This window comes from Perissodus microlepis, chromosome 4 (assembly GCF_051167445.1).
Source record: "Perissodus microlepis isolate ML-2025 ecotype Zambia chromosome 4, ASM5116744v1, whole genome shotgun sequence".
In the NCBI taxonomy this organism is placed as follows: domain Eukaryota; kingdom Metazoa; phylum Chordata; class Actinopteri; order Cichliformes; family Cichlidae; genus Perissodus; species Perissodus microlepis.
Genome location: NC_140464.1, coordinates 32,726,469 through 32,742,113, shown reverse-complemented (window position 1 = coordinate 32,742,113; position 15,645 = coordinate 32,726,469). Strand labels below are relative to the sequence as shown.

At 44.9% G+C, this 15,645-nt stretch overlaps 3 protein-coding genes and 1 long non-coding RNA gene across 10 annotated transcripts in view; 1 reads left to right on the top strand and 3 right to left on the bottom strand.

The window, feature by feature from the left end:
* Positions 1–4,829, bottom strand: part of rras (RAS related) — a 15,385-nt gene extending 10,556 nt beyond the window's left edge. The window contains exons 1-3 of one of the 2 annotated variants that reach the window (XM_084927190.1): positions 4,443–4,829; positions 4,191–4,368; positions 2,928–3,015 (exon numbers count right to left, since the gene is read on the bottom strand). In XM_084927190.1, coding sequence (XP_084783316.1) covers positions 2,928–3,015; positions 4,191–4,277 — 175 coding nt within the window. In that variant the 5' untranslated portion in view covers positions 4,278–4,368; positions 4,443–4,829. Of the gene's footprint in view, positions 1–2,927; positions 3,016–4,190 lie in introns of both variants that reach the window. The other variant, XM_084927189.1, reaches the window with a different exon arrangement.
* LOC146389336 (uncharacterized) lies at positions 507–3,774 on the top strand. The gene is made up of 3 exons (XR_014800151.1): positions 507–834; positions 3,341–3,458; positions 3,604–3,774. It is a non-coding gene; the product is annotated as an uncharacterized LOC146389336 (long non-coding RNA).
* Positions 4,830–5,519: 690 nt separating the features above from the next.
* LOC146389334 (uncharacterized) lies at positions 5,520–9,047 on the bottom strand. The gene is made up of 5 exons (XM_084927181.1): positions 8,911–9,047; positions 8,668–8,762; positions 8,004–8,163; positions 7,469–7,592; positions 5,520–6,580 (listed from the first exon to the last, which is right to left on the bottom strand). Exons 2-5 carry the CDS (start codon positions 8,758–8,760, stop codon positions 5,806–5,808), a joined length of 1,152 nt encoding a protein of 383 aa, XP_084783307.1. The 5' UTR covers positions 8,761–8,762; positions 8,911–9,047; the 3' UTR covers positions 5,520–5,805.
* A 2,493-nt stretch (positions 9,048–11,540) lies between these two features.
* Positions 11,541–15,645, bottom strand: part of ap2a1 (adaptor related protein complex 2 subunit alpha 1) — a 35,358-nt gene continuing 31,253 nt past the window's right edge. For 3 of the 6 annotated variants that reach the window (XM_084927172.1, XM_084927175.1, XM_084927176.1), the window contains 6 exons: positions 15,373–15,461; positions 14,855–14,979; positions 14,479–14,595; positions 13,897–13,966; positions 13,550–13,690; positions 11,541–13,441 (listed from right to left, as the gene is read on the bottom strand). In XM_084927172.1, coding sequence (XP_084783298.1) covers positions 13,364–13,441; positions 13,550–13,690; positions 13,897–13,966; positions 14,479–14,595; positions 14,855–14,979; positions 15,373–15,461 — 620 coding nt within the window. In that variant the 3' untranslated portion in view covers positions 11,541–13,363. The remainder of the gene's footprint in view (positions 13,442–13,549; positions 13,691–13,896; positions 13,967–14,478; positions 14,596–14,854; positions 14,980–15,372; positions 15,462–15,645) is intronic. The other 3 variants (XM_084927174.1, XM_084927177.1, XM_084927178.1) reach the window with 1 other exon arrangement.

Here is a 15,645-nt window from a genome sequence, read left to right as displayed (position 1 = left end):
ACGTGGTATTATAGTGTGATGGCTGCAGTTACAGCCACACGTGGTAATATCTACCAAACATCAGTGTAGAGGCTTACACATAACACTACACCTACACTTTTCTTTCTTTAAATACAGGATTTAATTTACAGGATAATAAAGAATTTGTTTTGATTTAGAACTAATGTACATACATAACACTGTATTCTAAAATAAGTGTGCACATTCTAGTTTACACTGTTGTGCCTTTATGATTTAATCTGTCTTTGTTTGCTCAGTTACCTCAGCTGCTCCCAGTCCCTCAGTGATGAGCTAATAGGTGAAAAAGGGGCGGAGCAAGCCTATATGGAGACCTGCAAATTGGGCCATACCACAACTCTGGATCATGGGGGGATGGGATTTGTTATGTTAGTTTCAGTTGGGTATTTGTGTGTTCTACCCCTTTTTGCGTTTTTGTGGGCTGATCAGCCACTATTTAAGTTTCACCTGTGTCGCATTTAGGAAGGTCAGTTTGTTTGAGTGAGTCGTGTTGTTTGCTGTCAGTGTTTGAGTACAGTTCTGTTCTTTTGACCTGTTTTATGAGCTTAAGATTTAGATTTTTCTGTAAAATTTAACCAAGTTTGTTTTCGGTTGAATAACCTGTGCTGATGTTCATCACTGCTCGGTTCATCACATATAGTGAAGTGCGAGCATTTGAGAACAACAGCAACTCAGTCACAAAGCGGTAAGCCAGAGCAGGGTCAGCAGATGAGGCCCATAGGGGTTGGCAACTTTCTCCAACTGCTACAGACCTCCAAACTTCATGTGGCCTTCAGATTAGCTCAAGAACAGCACATACAGAGCTTCATGGAACGGGTGAGCAACTGCATCCAAGCCTTACATCACCAAGCACATTACAAAATGTGGGATGCAGTGGTATTAAAGCACGCCACTACTGGACTCTAGACCAGTGGAGACATGTTCTCTGCAATGACTAATCTGGCAAACGTATGAATAAGTCCTGGTTTGGTGGTTACCAGGAGAGCATTACTTATCAGACTGCATTGTGCCACATGCAAAGTTTGGTGGACTACAGTGTAGGGTTGTTTTTAGAAGCTGGGCTCAGCCCCTTAGTTCCAGTGAAAGGACCTCTTAATCCTTCAGCATACCAAGACAATTTGGACAACTTCATGCTTGCAACTTTGTGGGAACAGGTGACAATGGCCCCTCCTAGGGCTGTGCGACATGACCAAAATCTCATATCCCGATATAAAACCTCCATCGTCCCAATAACGATATAAATCACAAAAAAAATAATATTTTCTGTAAATTCTGTGAATCTCGGGTAGGTGAAGTGTTTCCAGCTGGGCGCCGTGTACCCGGAGTCGAGTGTTTTAACCGATGCATGAAACTACACATTTTTAGACATAGGTTGTAAAGGCCGCCGTTTTCTTTGTGAGTATTTATTACACGGCGTGCTGCGGGGAACAGCCTGTTCTAACGTTTGAGACTAAGGTTTATTTTTTAGCACCTGGCGGCTCTTTTTTACTTCTCATCCGTAAATACTCTGTATACTTTTTCACGTGATTGCGTTTATTTTGAAAAGTCTCAACAGGATCTTGAGCTTTATTGTGAAAGGTTTATGTGGAAAATAAACAAGCGGACATGCGATGGTTTTACCGTCGTTGTTGCTAATGACAACGCATAAAAACAGGCGCTTGTCCGTCCGTAGTGTGGTTATATTAAATATGAGAGAAAGAGAGAACTTTAAGACATTAATAAAGCCACTACAGTGACCATCAAAACCATGAATATTGCCGTAAACAGTTTATTTTGCGACACCACGAAACAAACGATAGCGTAAAATGAAACGATAGATGTTTTTATATCGTCATCTGATATATATCGTTTTATCGAACAGCCCTAGCCCCTCCCCATTCCAAGATGACTATGCACCAGTCACAAAGCAAGTTATTGCATTACACAGATGGAAGAACGTGACTGGCCTGCAAAGAGTCCTGACCTCAATGCGAGGGAACACCTTTGGGATGAATTAGCAGAGACTGTGAGCCAACATCAGTGTCTGACCTCACAAATGTGCTTCAGGAGCAACGGTCAAAGATTCCCATAAACACACTCCTAACCCTTGTGGAAAGCCTTCCTATAGCCGCTGACGGTGAGCCGACATCATATTAAACCCATGGATTAGGAATAGGATGTCACCCAACTTCGTACACATGTGTAGACAGACTAGCAAATAATTTTGCTAATATAGTGTATACATGTCTTGATGCACGCTCAATCATCCAGGTAAATAAGTCCCAAAAGGTTGATTCTGTTCATCTGGATGTTTTCAGTGTGCGAAACGTTTCGTCATCATCCAGCTGACTTCTTCAGTCTCAGCTGACGGCACCTGGATGAGGGACAAAACGTTTCTCCCACTGAAAACGTCCAGATGAACAAAATCAACCTTTTCAAAATATAGTGTATACATGGTGACCTATACTGCTAACAGAAAATCTGTAACATTAAGCTGAAGTTTCACTTGTTCTGTGTCATAAAAATCACCCACTAAGGAAACAAGTGTTTTTCTTAGTGGTTTCACTAAAACCGATTCTCTACTGTTGCATTCACCAAAAGAAATCACTAAACTGTATCAATTAGGGTAAGTGTGATGTTTGTGAAGGGAATGGTGAGGAAAAGTCTTACAAACAGCACCTCTGCTGCGTCTGATGATTCACAAATAAGTGGTGAAAGAACAGCGTGGCCCAGCACACTACCCTGACAGCACCAGCCCACTAACAAGTCCTAACAAGGGAAATGAAACATCCAGAGAGCAAACACACTGCCTGTATCACATCACAATGTAACACACCCTTTGTTTTCACACAAAGCTTTTTAAAAACCCTGCAATTACTCTGACACTCTGTGTGAATTAGGACATGTACATCTCCAGTGTAATGTCTTACTGTCAAGCCGGGTCTCCTTTCCATCCACGGTACAGATCTTGGTGTAGGAGTCTTCAATGGTGGGGTCGTAGTCGGACACAAAGTACGACTGTGGAACACACTCCGAGTTATTAACATCAATACTAGACTGTGAACAGCTTGGCTTGTTTTACACCTCTCATAACCAAGTCTAGTGCCTAACAGGCATTTATTTATATTATTTACAGCTGGCGAGAACAAAAGTTATGCAGCAAAAATGATAAAAAGTGCCTGGAGAATTATTAAGTTTAGAACGAATATGTAACCACGTCAGTACTTCTCCTTCAGTGTACTCTATAATCCACTATTTACTGCTACAGTGCTCAGTGACTGTACTACAGCTGGAACCGTTCATTAGGCAGCCAGTTTAATGAAGACCTTTTTGTGTTAAACAGAGTGCAACAAAAGCTTGCCCGAGGTAATGAAGAAATCTTACCATACAGTGTGGAAGCAGAAGCACCGACTCAGAACGGAACAATTCCCAGCGACACGTTAACAGAACCGGGGTGGAAGGTAACTAACTTACTAAAGTGCACTGGTAACATGTTTAGAGTTTAAGTATTTAAAAATATTTCAAATAGAAATCTACTGTCATACTATACTGTGTTTCATAGATAATCCCTGTTTCTTTCTCCACCTACTCCTCCTATATGATCAGGAACTGAGCAACCTAAACTTGGCACTCCTGCTCAACTTTGTCCCTGGAGGTTGTGACATCACGATGTTCCCCAGCCGTCATCTAACAGTAACGTGTCATTTATATCCAGGAAAGTTTACATCCTTCTGTTACCTCCCTCAGTACATCAGTTTACCAACACCACGCTAAACACTGTTGCAGCATAGTCAAGCACCATCAAGTATAGATATACAAGTTAAATATGACCAGCTGGGCCAAGGTGGTTTCAGATGCATAATTAAAGTCTTGACTGCTTTTATTGTGATTCTAACTTACAATGAGAATGAATGACTTTATCTGGAGGGGGAGGGAGAAGCCTGCTAGTGTTTTTGGTTTGTTTTAGTTGTTTAACTGCTGCCCAATAGCTGAATAAGACATTGGTGGTAAACCATTAACCACTAACAGCTCATCTGTTCCAAATGCAGGTCACTTGTTGAACCTTGACAAGGTTGAGTTCGTGGAAATAACCGCTCAATAACGACCCACCAGTGGATCGACCACCAGTGGATCGACGCATTAACCTACAGACAGGTCCACAGTATGTTCTACACGTGTTGTAGAGTCAGTACCTGGATGAACTGGATGGTAAGGGCGCTCTTTCCCACTCCTCCTCCCCCCACAACCACCAGTTTGAATCTTTCCTCGTCTCCACTCATTTTCAGCTCCGGACCAGAACGTCTCCGAGCTCACAGCAGCCGCAGGACCTCACAGGCGCGTTAAATCCCGGTCTCGCAGTAAGCCTGCTAACTGTAAGGAGACACCAACATGGACGGTTTTCAAAACTGAAGTTTGGTGTGCGAACGACGGACTCGGGGCCACACCTGTAAAGCAAAGTCCTGACGGAGTTCCACTGTCCACGCAGCACAATAACACGCACCGACGGGGTTCTGCTTTGAGTTCGGCCTTACAGCGGGACTGTAGCAAATCGCCGTCGCCTTTTCTTTTCTTCTTTCGGCTCTTTTCTCGTCGGCCTCCAGTCAGCTTCTGGGCGGAACTGCTTCCTCTTTTCTCTTTCCTCAAGAAACTACAGCAGCAACTACATCACACTGATGTCATAGGCGGTGGTGACTTTTCCCCACGCGAGGACTCTGCAAACACACGGCAGCCTTCGTCTGCTTCAAATTAAAAACTAATCTGAAACGAATCTTTCGGGTGTCAGCTTCCTTATTCGGTCACCGGAGCATCCGTGACATCATCATTCCTACCTAACGGATGTGCCCGTACGCCGTTTAATATTCTCATGAGAACTTTGATTAAACGGATGTGAAACTTTTTACAAGATGTTATTCGCCCTTTGAAACGGAACCAAACTGGTTTAATAACACAATGAAACACATCTGAAATCCCAGTATGGAATACTTCAGAAATCCCGAAGGTGTGTTAAGGCAAAGTAAACACGCAGTGAAGTGTCCTGATCCTGCTGCAGAGCTTCACAATGAAAACGGCCTAAAGCCTACCGCAAAGCAGCAACACAACTAAATGGGATATGCTCAAGCACTGGTTGCAGTGTTGTTAAAGTGAGATGCACAAAGAAGCAACAGCTGAGGGCACGTGAGGATTTCCATTATGTTAGTTTGCCCAGTTATTTGTGAGCCTCTCAAAATGGGAACTTGTATAAAAATGGATGCAGTTCCTGTTCACACTATACTTTTGTTAAAGCCCTTGAATGCAAGCTGAAAGTCTGCCCTTTATCCATATACTTGCTTTTAAATCCACTGTGGTACGATCTGCTTTGACAAGAATATTTGTCCAAATAGTTCTTTAGCAAACCTCCAAAGTCTTGGCTCACTGTGGCACTTCAAAGCACTGCATGCTTGTGTTGTGTTTTTATGCAACCCTCTGCTTACTGGGGTGAAGAGGCTCGCGAGTCCCTTCACACTGAGAAACAGGCAAACACATATGGTTAAAATGTCATCTTTATTTGTCAGTAAATACATTACAAACCATTGTGGCAAAAGCCTTTTAACAACTACATTTAAAAACAACAGAAACAGGGATCGCTGTGTAATGATAAACGGGTGCTTTTTGTCTTTTCAGGTCATTTTCATAGATTCAACTCTGCAACAAATAAATAAATAAATAGACATTGGTTCTTTCATTACACGTGCACATCAGCTGTGTAGTTTGGTTTCTTCTGACAAACATGCACAGATAACTCCTTCCACCACCTGCTTCCTTGTATCCTCAGCACCTGTAAGGTAGTGCGGGCTGTCCCATCTGCACAGGGTGGACAAAAACACCTCCTAGCAGTATCCTTTCCCCCCAACCCAGCAGCTTGTTGAGAGTGACGCTGAAAGGTGAGAGCAGGCCCTTTTCCTTGACCTCAGCTCTGCTGTGCTGGCTGAGAGAGAGACGCTGCTTCCTGTGGATAGCCTCTGCCTGCCTGTAGGAGCCAGGGTAACTCTTCACCTCGGCGCTCTCGCCAATCTTCCTGCTCTCGACCATTTTTTCTTGTTGCCTCTCGTTTGCTGTGGAGGAAGGGCATATTCCCAAAGGGGTCAAAGAGAGGGTAAGGCTTTTACGTTTCTCTAAGAGAGAAGCAGAGCCTGATGGGAGTTGTAGTTGGGTGGCCTTTAGCGTTGGGTTGATGGGCTCACAGGGACGGGAAGCTGAAACTTCCAATGGTTTCTGGACAGGCTGCAGGTCACGATGGGGAGGCAAATCAGGAGTCCGCAGTTGCTGCTGCTTGTTGTCAGTGCTCTCTGACAGCCAGCGTCTCTGCTGGGCTTTGTCTTTGTGGTGAGCTGAGTCTGCGGTGACGTTCTTAGCTTGACAGTTACTGTTCTGACTGCTGTGAGAGAGGTTCACACTGTCGTTAACAGATGGCAGGCAACTGGCCAGCTGCTGGATGAGGAGGTCGTGGCCACGCGACTTTTGGCTCAGAGCACCCTGCAAGTGCTGCAGCTGACCCAGGAAGTTGAAGTTTGGGGAAATGGAGGGCCGGCGCTCTTTCACAAACCTTATAAGGGGACAGAAAGGATGTGGGTTATTGTTGCTAGTATTTCACACGTCACACTGAGTCTAGGTAGTATTCTGCAATGAGCTACAGTGACAGTTACCACAGTATTATAGACTGTATGACAATAAACAGGAATAACAGGTAAATAGATGCTCATTTGAGTGTACTGAATGTCTCGATAACGCTTATATAGAGTGCATACATACGCTAACTGAGAGGTTTAGCAAGTGTTCAAGCTGCTATAATGTCTTGTAACTTCACAAAGCCTTCTTTATTGATCAGGACTGACTACATCTGCTAGTTTCCTCTGACAAGCCTAAATGGATCGATACTCAGAACAATGGGATAGAGGAGATCTGTCAAGATTAAGACAGGTGCAGATTTACACAGCTGGGAAGGTCTCTAAACAACTGCAGCCTGCAAGATAAACATTTCCAACAATTGCATGTAAATACTTTGTTAAGGCAGGAATATCTGGATCCTCTTATGGATATCAAAATATGGGTCTTTGAGAGGAGAAGTCCTAAAACATGATTTATGTATACTGGTTCCTTTAGAAAGGTGTGCATCCATTGTTCTTTGGAGTTATTGACTGTTGTAGATAAAAGTGTGAATACTATGTGCTGTGGACTGTTTAGAGAAATGAAAAGTCTTTCATGGGTAAAAGTCTCCAACTGTCAAGACCACAAATATTTAAACTCATAAGCAGAGTTAACTTCATTTCACCGGAGTGGTGAAAGTGCCAGAAAACCTCTGATAGCTGTAAGTTAAACAACTCATGTTCAGCTTTAGAAAGGAAATCAATAAGGCTTCTTCAGTGTTCTTATGTTATTTGACAAAGTCGAGCTCAGTTCCCTCTGCGGGATGAATTTGTGCTACTAGCCATACCTGTAAGCATGGTCCAGATCCATTTCCAGACTGTACATGACATAGGCAACAGCCAGAGCTGGGGAGCGGGAGATTCCTGCTGCACAGTGCACCAGCACGGAAGCCCCCGACGACATGGCTACATCTGAACGCACAGTGCATAGTGACAGTCAGCCGAGCGGGACACAGAGCAAGTGTTGTATTGGCTAAAGCTAACCACACTGCAAATTACATTTTTGAAAAAAAAGAAATTAAATAATAAATATTTAAAAATTGAAAATAAATCTAAAAAACAACGTTATGACTTGTGCATTAGGGTTCTGAATGAATGTCCTGTTTGATCCAGGTACTTGGCATAGCCTGCAGCTTCTATCGTATTGCCACTGCTAACTCAACCGACTGCATAGAGCCTTGAATGCAAACTTCTTGCACTGTCACAGAAGTAAAGCATTGTTCAAACACAATGATGACAAGATGGTAAGTGTTTAGTGATTATGTGCATTAGAAATCTGAGGTAATCTTGTTCTATTGCTGTAATGTGAGAGTGAGGCCTTACCAATGAAATGCAGAGCCTGTGGGATCCAGGGCAGCAGGTTATCCCACAGAGAGTCGTCAATAGGAATGCGGAGATACCTGGAACCAGGCAGGAAGGAGGGCTGGGGGCTACAGCGACTCACACTCAGCACATAGGAGATACCCAGCGAGGCCAGCTGGTCCTACACACACACACACACACACACACACACACACACGCTTTGTTTCTGCTGTACAAGAGTTCACAGTGAAACGCACTTGGCTGTCTGTGCTCTACCTCACATATAAACTGTGATCCGTCTCTGTGTACATATTAATACACTAATAATATTGAACAATCATGTTGGTAATTGTTTAGAGCACTTTTAACTTCACTATTTTTTTTATTTGTTACAAATTAAAGAATCACTCAAAGTGCTTAAGAAAAATATTTCACACGTAATTTGTAAAATATTTGAATTGTTTAAAAATAAGGTAATATAATAATATTGCATATGAAGTAATGATCTGCTCAGTAAAGGCAACAGATTTACGTGAGCATGCGCAGCTGTAAGTGCTTCATGTTATTTAATGTCCACATAAGCCATGCGTGTGCTGCTGTGCTGTGTGAGTATTGCACAGGAGCTGGAGCTGTTATTGCGACATTATTATGTCTTTGATAGCGACAGCACTGGTCCTCTTCCTACCTGCGTCACGTCGCTCTCTGCTCCGAGGTAGAGCTGCGGTAGGATGACGGACAGCGGGGGCCGCTCCATCTCTCTATCCCGAGACAAGACCATACCTGCAGCACCACAGGCGACACACGTAGGAAAGAAATCCACTGCGTGAAACGTCCTGTGACCAGTTCTTAGAAGACAAACATTCAAACACAGTGTGCGTTTCCTCTTTTGCACGACGGTGCATCCGTGCTGTATCCACGCCGTACTTACTGAGGTGTCAGCTGCAGGAACTCTGAGACAACAACGCTGCGCTGCAGCGAGGTCCTCCTTCCTCTTCACTGTGTTTCTCACACTGGATTCTCAACGATGAGCTCATCAACTTTCCAACAATAGATCTGGACTGGATGATGTCATTTTCAGCCAATCACTGCGCCGCCGCACTTTCACACGCGCAGACGCAGCTGTCCGTGGGGCCGCCTCAGCAGCAGTTGTTCCTGATCAGCAGCACAGACACCAGTGTGAGTGCTGCAGCACATGACGTTCACTCCAGTCACATCTGGCCTGTGTATTTACTGCAGTAGCAGCTTTAACCTCCTGTTTGTGTTAATGCTGCTGTAGTGGAGCAACCGTGACCCACATGATGTCCCTGGGAAGGATGAATAAAGTATTCTGACAGTGCAACACATCTTACTGCACATGAGACTGAAAGGCTTTGATGGCGGATAACCAGCCGAGGTTTGCCTGTCCGCATGCTGCTAACTGCTTTCCCCCCTCTGGTGTTAACCTTCATTCTTCTACTCTTTACGACCTTTCTATGCTAATTTAAACCATGCGGATTGATTTGCAGCATTTGATGGTTCTGCACAGCATCTTAGCTGTTCCTGGTCTGCACTCTGTGCCCTGAAGATGTGCAGTTTGAGGTTCCTAATACTACTAAAACCTAAGATCTCCTCACGTTGTGAAAGGTATCCCAGCTTGCATCCTATTACTACACTGAACCGTCTCTGGAGCATCCTTTGCACAACCAGCCTGAAACTTGGATCCTGTTGACAGCCTCCGTGCTGTCCTGTAGATCTACCTTTTCTAGCTACTGATAAGATTTCTTGATGTCAGGCACTTCTCCCGTCTGTCATCACCTTCATCGTGATTGCCATTGCCCTGCAAGATACTCGGGTACTTGTAGCTGTCCTGTATACCCACTTACTTTTCCTTCTGGCAACTCTAATCCTCCAGCCTGGGTCCCATTTCCTTGCTTTGCCGAACATGTCCGGTCTGAAGGATTTCTGCACGTAGACCCAGGGTAAGTAAGTTACTGCTGTTAATGAGCTTGATGTCAAACATGGACAGAGTAGGTTTATCAGCTCTTTGGGGTGACCTCTCAGTAACCAGGAAACGGGCAGACCATCACAGACCCCTCACACCCTGGACACAGACTTTGACCTGCTGCCCTCTGGCAGACGGTGTAGAAGCCTGCAGACCAGGACCCCCCGACACAGGAACAGTTTCTTTCATCTCGCCATCTCCCTCCTAAACAGTTGAACTGTCACACTGCTAGACTGCAACGGCACCTTATGCAGACTCCGTGGTATTCATTTCTGTAATCCTGTATATTTGCGTGTGTACCGTGTCGTTTACATATTGTTGTTTTACATTGTTGTGCTTGAGAGACACCATCGATCAGAACCAAACTCCTTGTGTTTGCGCATACACCTGGCCAATAATCGTGATTGTGATTCTGTGATGAGGGGACTGACACCTTTGCAGACTAGCAGTTACGGGTGACTTGTGGAACTTTCTACCATCGACAGGAGAGGTCCAAGGTGAAAATCACTGCTGACCAAAGTCGATGCAAAAGCTTCTCTCACATCTGCCAAAAAATAAAATGAATAAATATGTTGATCCCCAAGAATTTAGGGAAAACATTCCTGAGGACTACTGAGACAATCACACAAATGCCCTGGTTCCTTCTCCATCGCTTGGGTATGGCTTCAGTCTCAGGGATAACAGTCTGGCTACAAAGCCCACTGCCTTCTCACTCAGAAATCCCTTTACCTCCATATGGATTTGGACCAGTTGGCTTTCCACCCAGACTTCTTGCTTACTAATCCTCTGGACGTCCATTCATGAGCTGCTCCTCATGAACGGAGGAAGATGATGGAAGTAATCCCCAAAAGTTGATTCTGTTCATCTGGACGTTTTCAGTGGGAGAAACGTTTCATCATCATCCAGGTGACGTCTTCAGTCTCAGCTGACTGCAGGTTTCCAACCTTATAAACAGGACATTTGCACAATGACTGAAACCAGCAGCACTGAGGGAACAATGTGAGCTCAGTTCCTTTGCATGTTAATGATCAAGGAACTGAGCTCACAGCTAGAATCAACTGTTGGGGATTTACTTAGCTGGATGAATGAGCATTAAGAAGATGAAGTAATCCTTCCATTTTCTTAACATTTCCATCATGTCTACAATCAGTGTATAAAGATACGTTCTTCTCTCCCACCTCAGTGTCCAGTCTCACATACAACCGTCAGTACTTTCCTTTGCAAACACTCTTTGTCCCATCTCTGCATGTGCACTGTTGGCCAGCAGCACCACAGGTGATTGTTGATTGGCTGTAGCTCAGGCAGGTAGATCAGGTGATCTCATAATCACTTTAATCCCACTCCAGTCTGAATCCCAGGTTGCTGTCTGATGCAGAGTGTGAATGCTAGAGAGCGTTCAGGCGTTTAAAAAACAAAACAAGAAGCACCACCAGCGCTGATCTGCAGGTTACGTTAGGACCCTCCCCATTTATCTGGGCACGTGCTGACACTAGCAGTGCACTGGCTTGTGGCCCCCTGTGCCTGGGTTCCTTTCATATAGGAAGACTGTGTCAGTGTGACGAGACAGGAAGCATCAGTTTGGATATATATGGCATAATTTTACTTCACATTTTTTCATTACAGAGTAAATCTTGTAATCTAACACAGGTATTGGACAGGTTCCTAACACCAATATATGAGGCTGCATTAGCTAGTGGATACTGCATAGACACGCACACAAACTCATGTACACACACGCACAGAATGACAAAATCACTACATTTTCCACTACAAAGTTCTATGTCCTGTGATTGCTGTGCAGCCACAGAAGATTATGTGACCATGTATTAGAAATGTCTTTAGGCTCTTTTTTCTTACCTGGTTACACACACACACACACACACGCGCACACACACACACACACACACACACACACACACACACACACACACACACACACACACACACACACACACACACACACAGCAGTTGTGTTGGACATCTGGGTGTCTAACATTCTGTACTCCGGGAACATCAGTGCTTGATTATGACACAATAGCCGGGACGAGTTGTGGATAAATTTCAGATCCAAAGCTGGATATGAGCAACTTCTGAATATCAGCTGTTTGTGTAAACACCAGATTTATTCTATAACGTTAAGCTGACCAGACTGAAATCTGTGTCCCAGCTGGGATGTTGCTACATGTGTAGAGAGCTTCTCTGTCCCAGCACAAACTTTGGGATCCACGAGGTAAATTTGATGCATCCATTTATGTTTACTTCAATCCCAATTAAGGCTGTGCATTTCTCTGGAGAATAAAACAAAAGAAAGCCAAAGCGACACGGCTGCAGCAGCCCAAACCACAGTCCGTTTGGACTGGTCTTATCCACAAGCCCACCGTTGCACTGCGCTTCTTCAGCGGTGGGGAAACAGGTAGCCAGTTCTCTGTCTTGGAAAACTAAAGCGTGGTATTCAAACACCTTTTGAAAAAGATTTGGTCTCATCTGTGGGGGCGTGATTTTACTTTGAGATGAGCTTTGAAAAAACAAGCTTCAGTCGTACAGGAGTCAAATGAAAACTGTGCACACCTGGCAGGCTGGTGGCCTCCCCAAGCTTTCAATCAAAAGCACCTGAACCACGTTCAAGGAGACGGATGGGGTCGCTGCTGGTCTCGTCACCGATTATCTGCACAGTCTTCACTTTGTTCACGATGGATGAAATGATCAGTGCCGGTCTAAACGAGCTGATGGGAATGTCTGGAAAGCATTAAATTCATTTACCTACACATAAGTTCAATGAGAACATTATGTGTGGGAAACGAACGGCTGGTGGTGTCAGGGGAGGAATCAGAGGGGAGGAGCCTGTGCCTCAAAGGCCATCCCCAATACTTCAAGTGCTTCTTCAGGGGGAATGCAAGACCAGCTCACTGCCAGGTCCAATCCCAAAGACTCAAGCAGAGGTTGGCAGGTGAGCAATTAGCAGGGTCTTAAAGGAATGTCCTATAAACGAATCAATGTCTCACACACAGAACACACAGCATTACTACTTCACACAGTCTGTTGGAGCAGAATGAGACCCCAGCCACAACCGTGGGACACATGCACTCTCTCTCCTGGTCACTCACACACACACACACACACACACACACACACACACTCTCCAGCTACACAGGTAAACCAACAAAAACAATAATGTAGCATTATGTTAATAAACAAGTAGAAGATGAACTAGAATCAGAATGTGGAACAGGAAGAATGACATTAATATTGCTGCTGCTGGCAGCGGCTGCTTTTCCCTTATGTAGGTTACACTCTTGGTTTTTTACTCTGATTCTCTGTTGGAGGAAGGAGGTGCGGCAGGTCTGAGGGAGAGGTCGCTGGTGGGGATGGTAGGAGTACTGGTCACATGGAGGCGTGGACTCTAGAACTGTTCGGCCAGCAGCTCACAGAGACGCTTTGACACAGTGTCTTTGCTGCAGCGCAGAGTCAGACGGTACATCTGCACACAGGAAGAGACACAGAGTGAGCAAACAACAGGGAAGCACGGACCCAAGCGTCGCAGCCATCAGTGCTTTTCACTTAGACGAGACTCGGGACCCTCCTGTACCTGTACCTGTGCCTGTGCGTTCGGTTCCAGTCTCAGCAGGCAGCCAATTTGCTGGCCCTTGGTCTGGATCACTCCAGCGCACACATAATTCTCTGGGTTGGGATCAATGTTGTCCAGCAGGGCCGTTCCCAGTCCCAGAAGCTACACACAAACATTAGCAAACACAAAGAATCACAAAAAGGAACAAGACAATCTGGCACTAGCAAAAGTCTATGAAGCCTCAGTCATCAACAGAGACCATCATAAACGCCTGTTTCACACCTGAAAAGTAAGAATAGCTATGTGCAATCACGAGACAAGAGCAGCTTTAGTGTTTGCCTTGACAAACGCATCAAATATGGTCCTACCTTGGCCTTAAGTACTTCAGTGTCCATGCTGTGGTTTGCCTTGAAAATCTTTTGTGCTTCTTGCTGAGGCCTAAGGAGAGACGCTCTACAGTTACACGTGATGGGAGAGGTGCAGCCCAGGGCAGTTAAAGCCTTTAAAGCCTGAACCACCAAACACTCGAGTGTTTAGCTTCTCATGAAACGCAAAATTCACAGTAACATATCACATCTGCTACATCAGCCATTAGGAAAGGTCTTCCTTACAAATGAACTGTGGGGGAAAAAGTCCCTAATGACACACGGGCTTAAAGCTGGTTCACATATAATGTCTACAGTCACGTGACCCCAGCTGTGCCAACTGATTAACAGCACCAGCAAGTAACTGACAAATTGTATTTCCTGTTGTTGCATTACAAACAAAAGCATCACCAGTGGAAAGGTGAAGCAGGATCAGAGACTCCGGGTGTAGTACCCACCAGTCACAGGTACAATAAGGCTGATGGAAGAAACTGGGAGCCACACAGTCAAATGTAAAAGCATGTAGAACGTGTACACACAAGTGTGCGAACATCATGTGCTGCTCAGCTCTGCTCAAACACTTACTGGCTCAGCTGCTTCCAGCGCTGGAAGAAGTCACTGGAGGACATTTCAGTTGGCTGGAAGAACTTGTTGATGGTGACAGGCAGCTTGAGAGTCAGGTTCTGCAGAGCTCCTCCATATCTGCTCACAACACACACACACACACACACACACACACACACACACACACACACACACACACGCTTCAGTGGGTACGATTTATTTCTGGAGATTTTTGGACAACTAGATGCTCACAACGGTTTCAGTCTTATCCATAAAAGTGTTGGTTTAACAAAGTGGGTGCAAACACACTGACTGTGACTCTGACAGGGCTCCTCGAAACATCAACGTGGGGACGTGATCCAGCTCGTCACTGTTTGGGACTGATACGCAAACCTACCTGAACTTGATGTTGAGCAGCGGGGCGTCACAGAAGTCAGTTATACACTCGATGTTGAGGACTTGTTGGATCTGGGCTCCTCCCTCTACCAGTGGTTCCACTGGTTTGCTCTGAACATTCAGCTGTGTTTAGTTGTCAAGAACCATACAAACAGACCTGCAACTCTGTGCGGTGCACACACTGGTTTACAGAGTCGCTGTAGCCTCGTGTTATGTTATCATGACGAGTGTGTTCGCACTTGTCATGATAACATAACACGAGGGATCCACTTTTCATCCCCTGAGGCGACACTACTACTGCAAACAGCATGTAAGCTCTAACATAAGTTTTCACAGACGCTCTACAAAGAGACTGAAATATTTAACATACATGTCACTCCTTGATTCCACGTGTAGAGTTGCACTTTCCTTCATCACGGTGACACAGAGATGATGGTTTTGCACTGACACAGTTCATCAACATCCTGGGAGCTTTGGATGTTTCTACAACTACGACTGAGTAACTGTTCAAAGGATATGAGCCTGCAGTTCTCCGGGACAGCTGACTGTGGTGCTGAAGCTGGCAAACTGCACTGAGGTCTTGTTACCATAGAAGAGGTACATTCTCCCTGAGAAAGACACACACATTGTTTTAAGGTGCTTTCAATGATCGACTTGGATTGTGGCTTACGCAAAATAAATATAGTATCAGTACAGCAGGCCAGGCCCCACTCGATGGGCAATAACTGAAATGAATAAGTCTCACTGGCCTCAACAAGGTGGGAAACTGGTTTTCATGGAGCAGCCACGGTG

Coding starts and splice junctions, on each gene's coding strand:
- LOC146389334 (XM_084927181.1), bottom strand. CDS start 8,760: ATGGTCTTGTCTCGGGATAGAGAGATGGAGCGGCCCCCGCTGTCCGTC. Junction 8,164..8,667: donor CAGAGAGCGACGTGACGCAG/GTAGGAAGAGGA, acceptor GTGTGTGTGTAG/GACCAGCTGGCCTCGCTGGG. Junction 7,593..8,003: donor ACAGGCTCTGCATTTCATTG/GTAAGGCCTCAC, acceptor CTGTGCGTTCAG/ATGTAGCCATGTCGTCGGGG.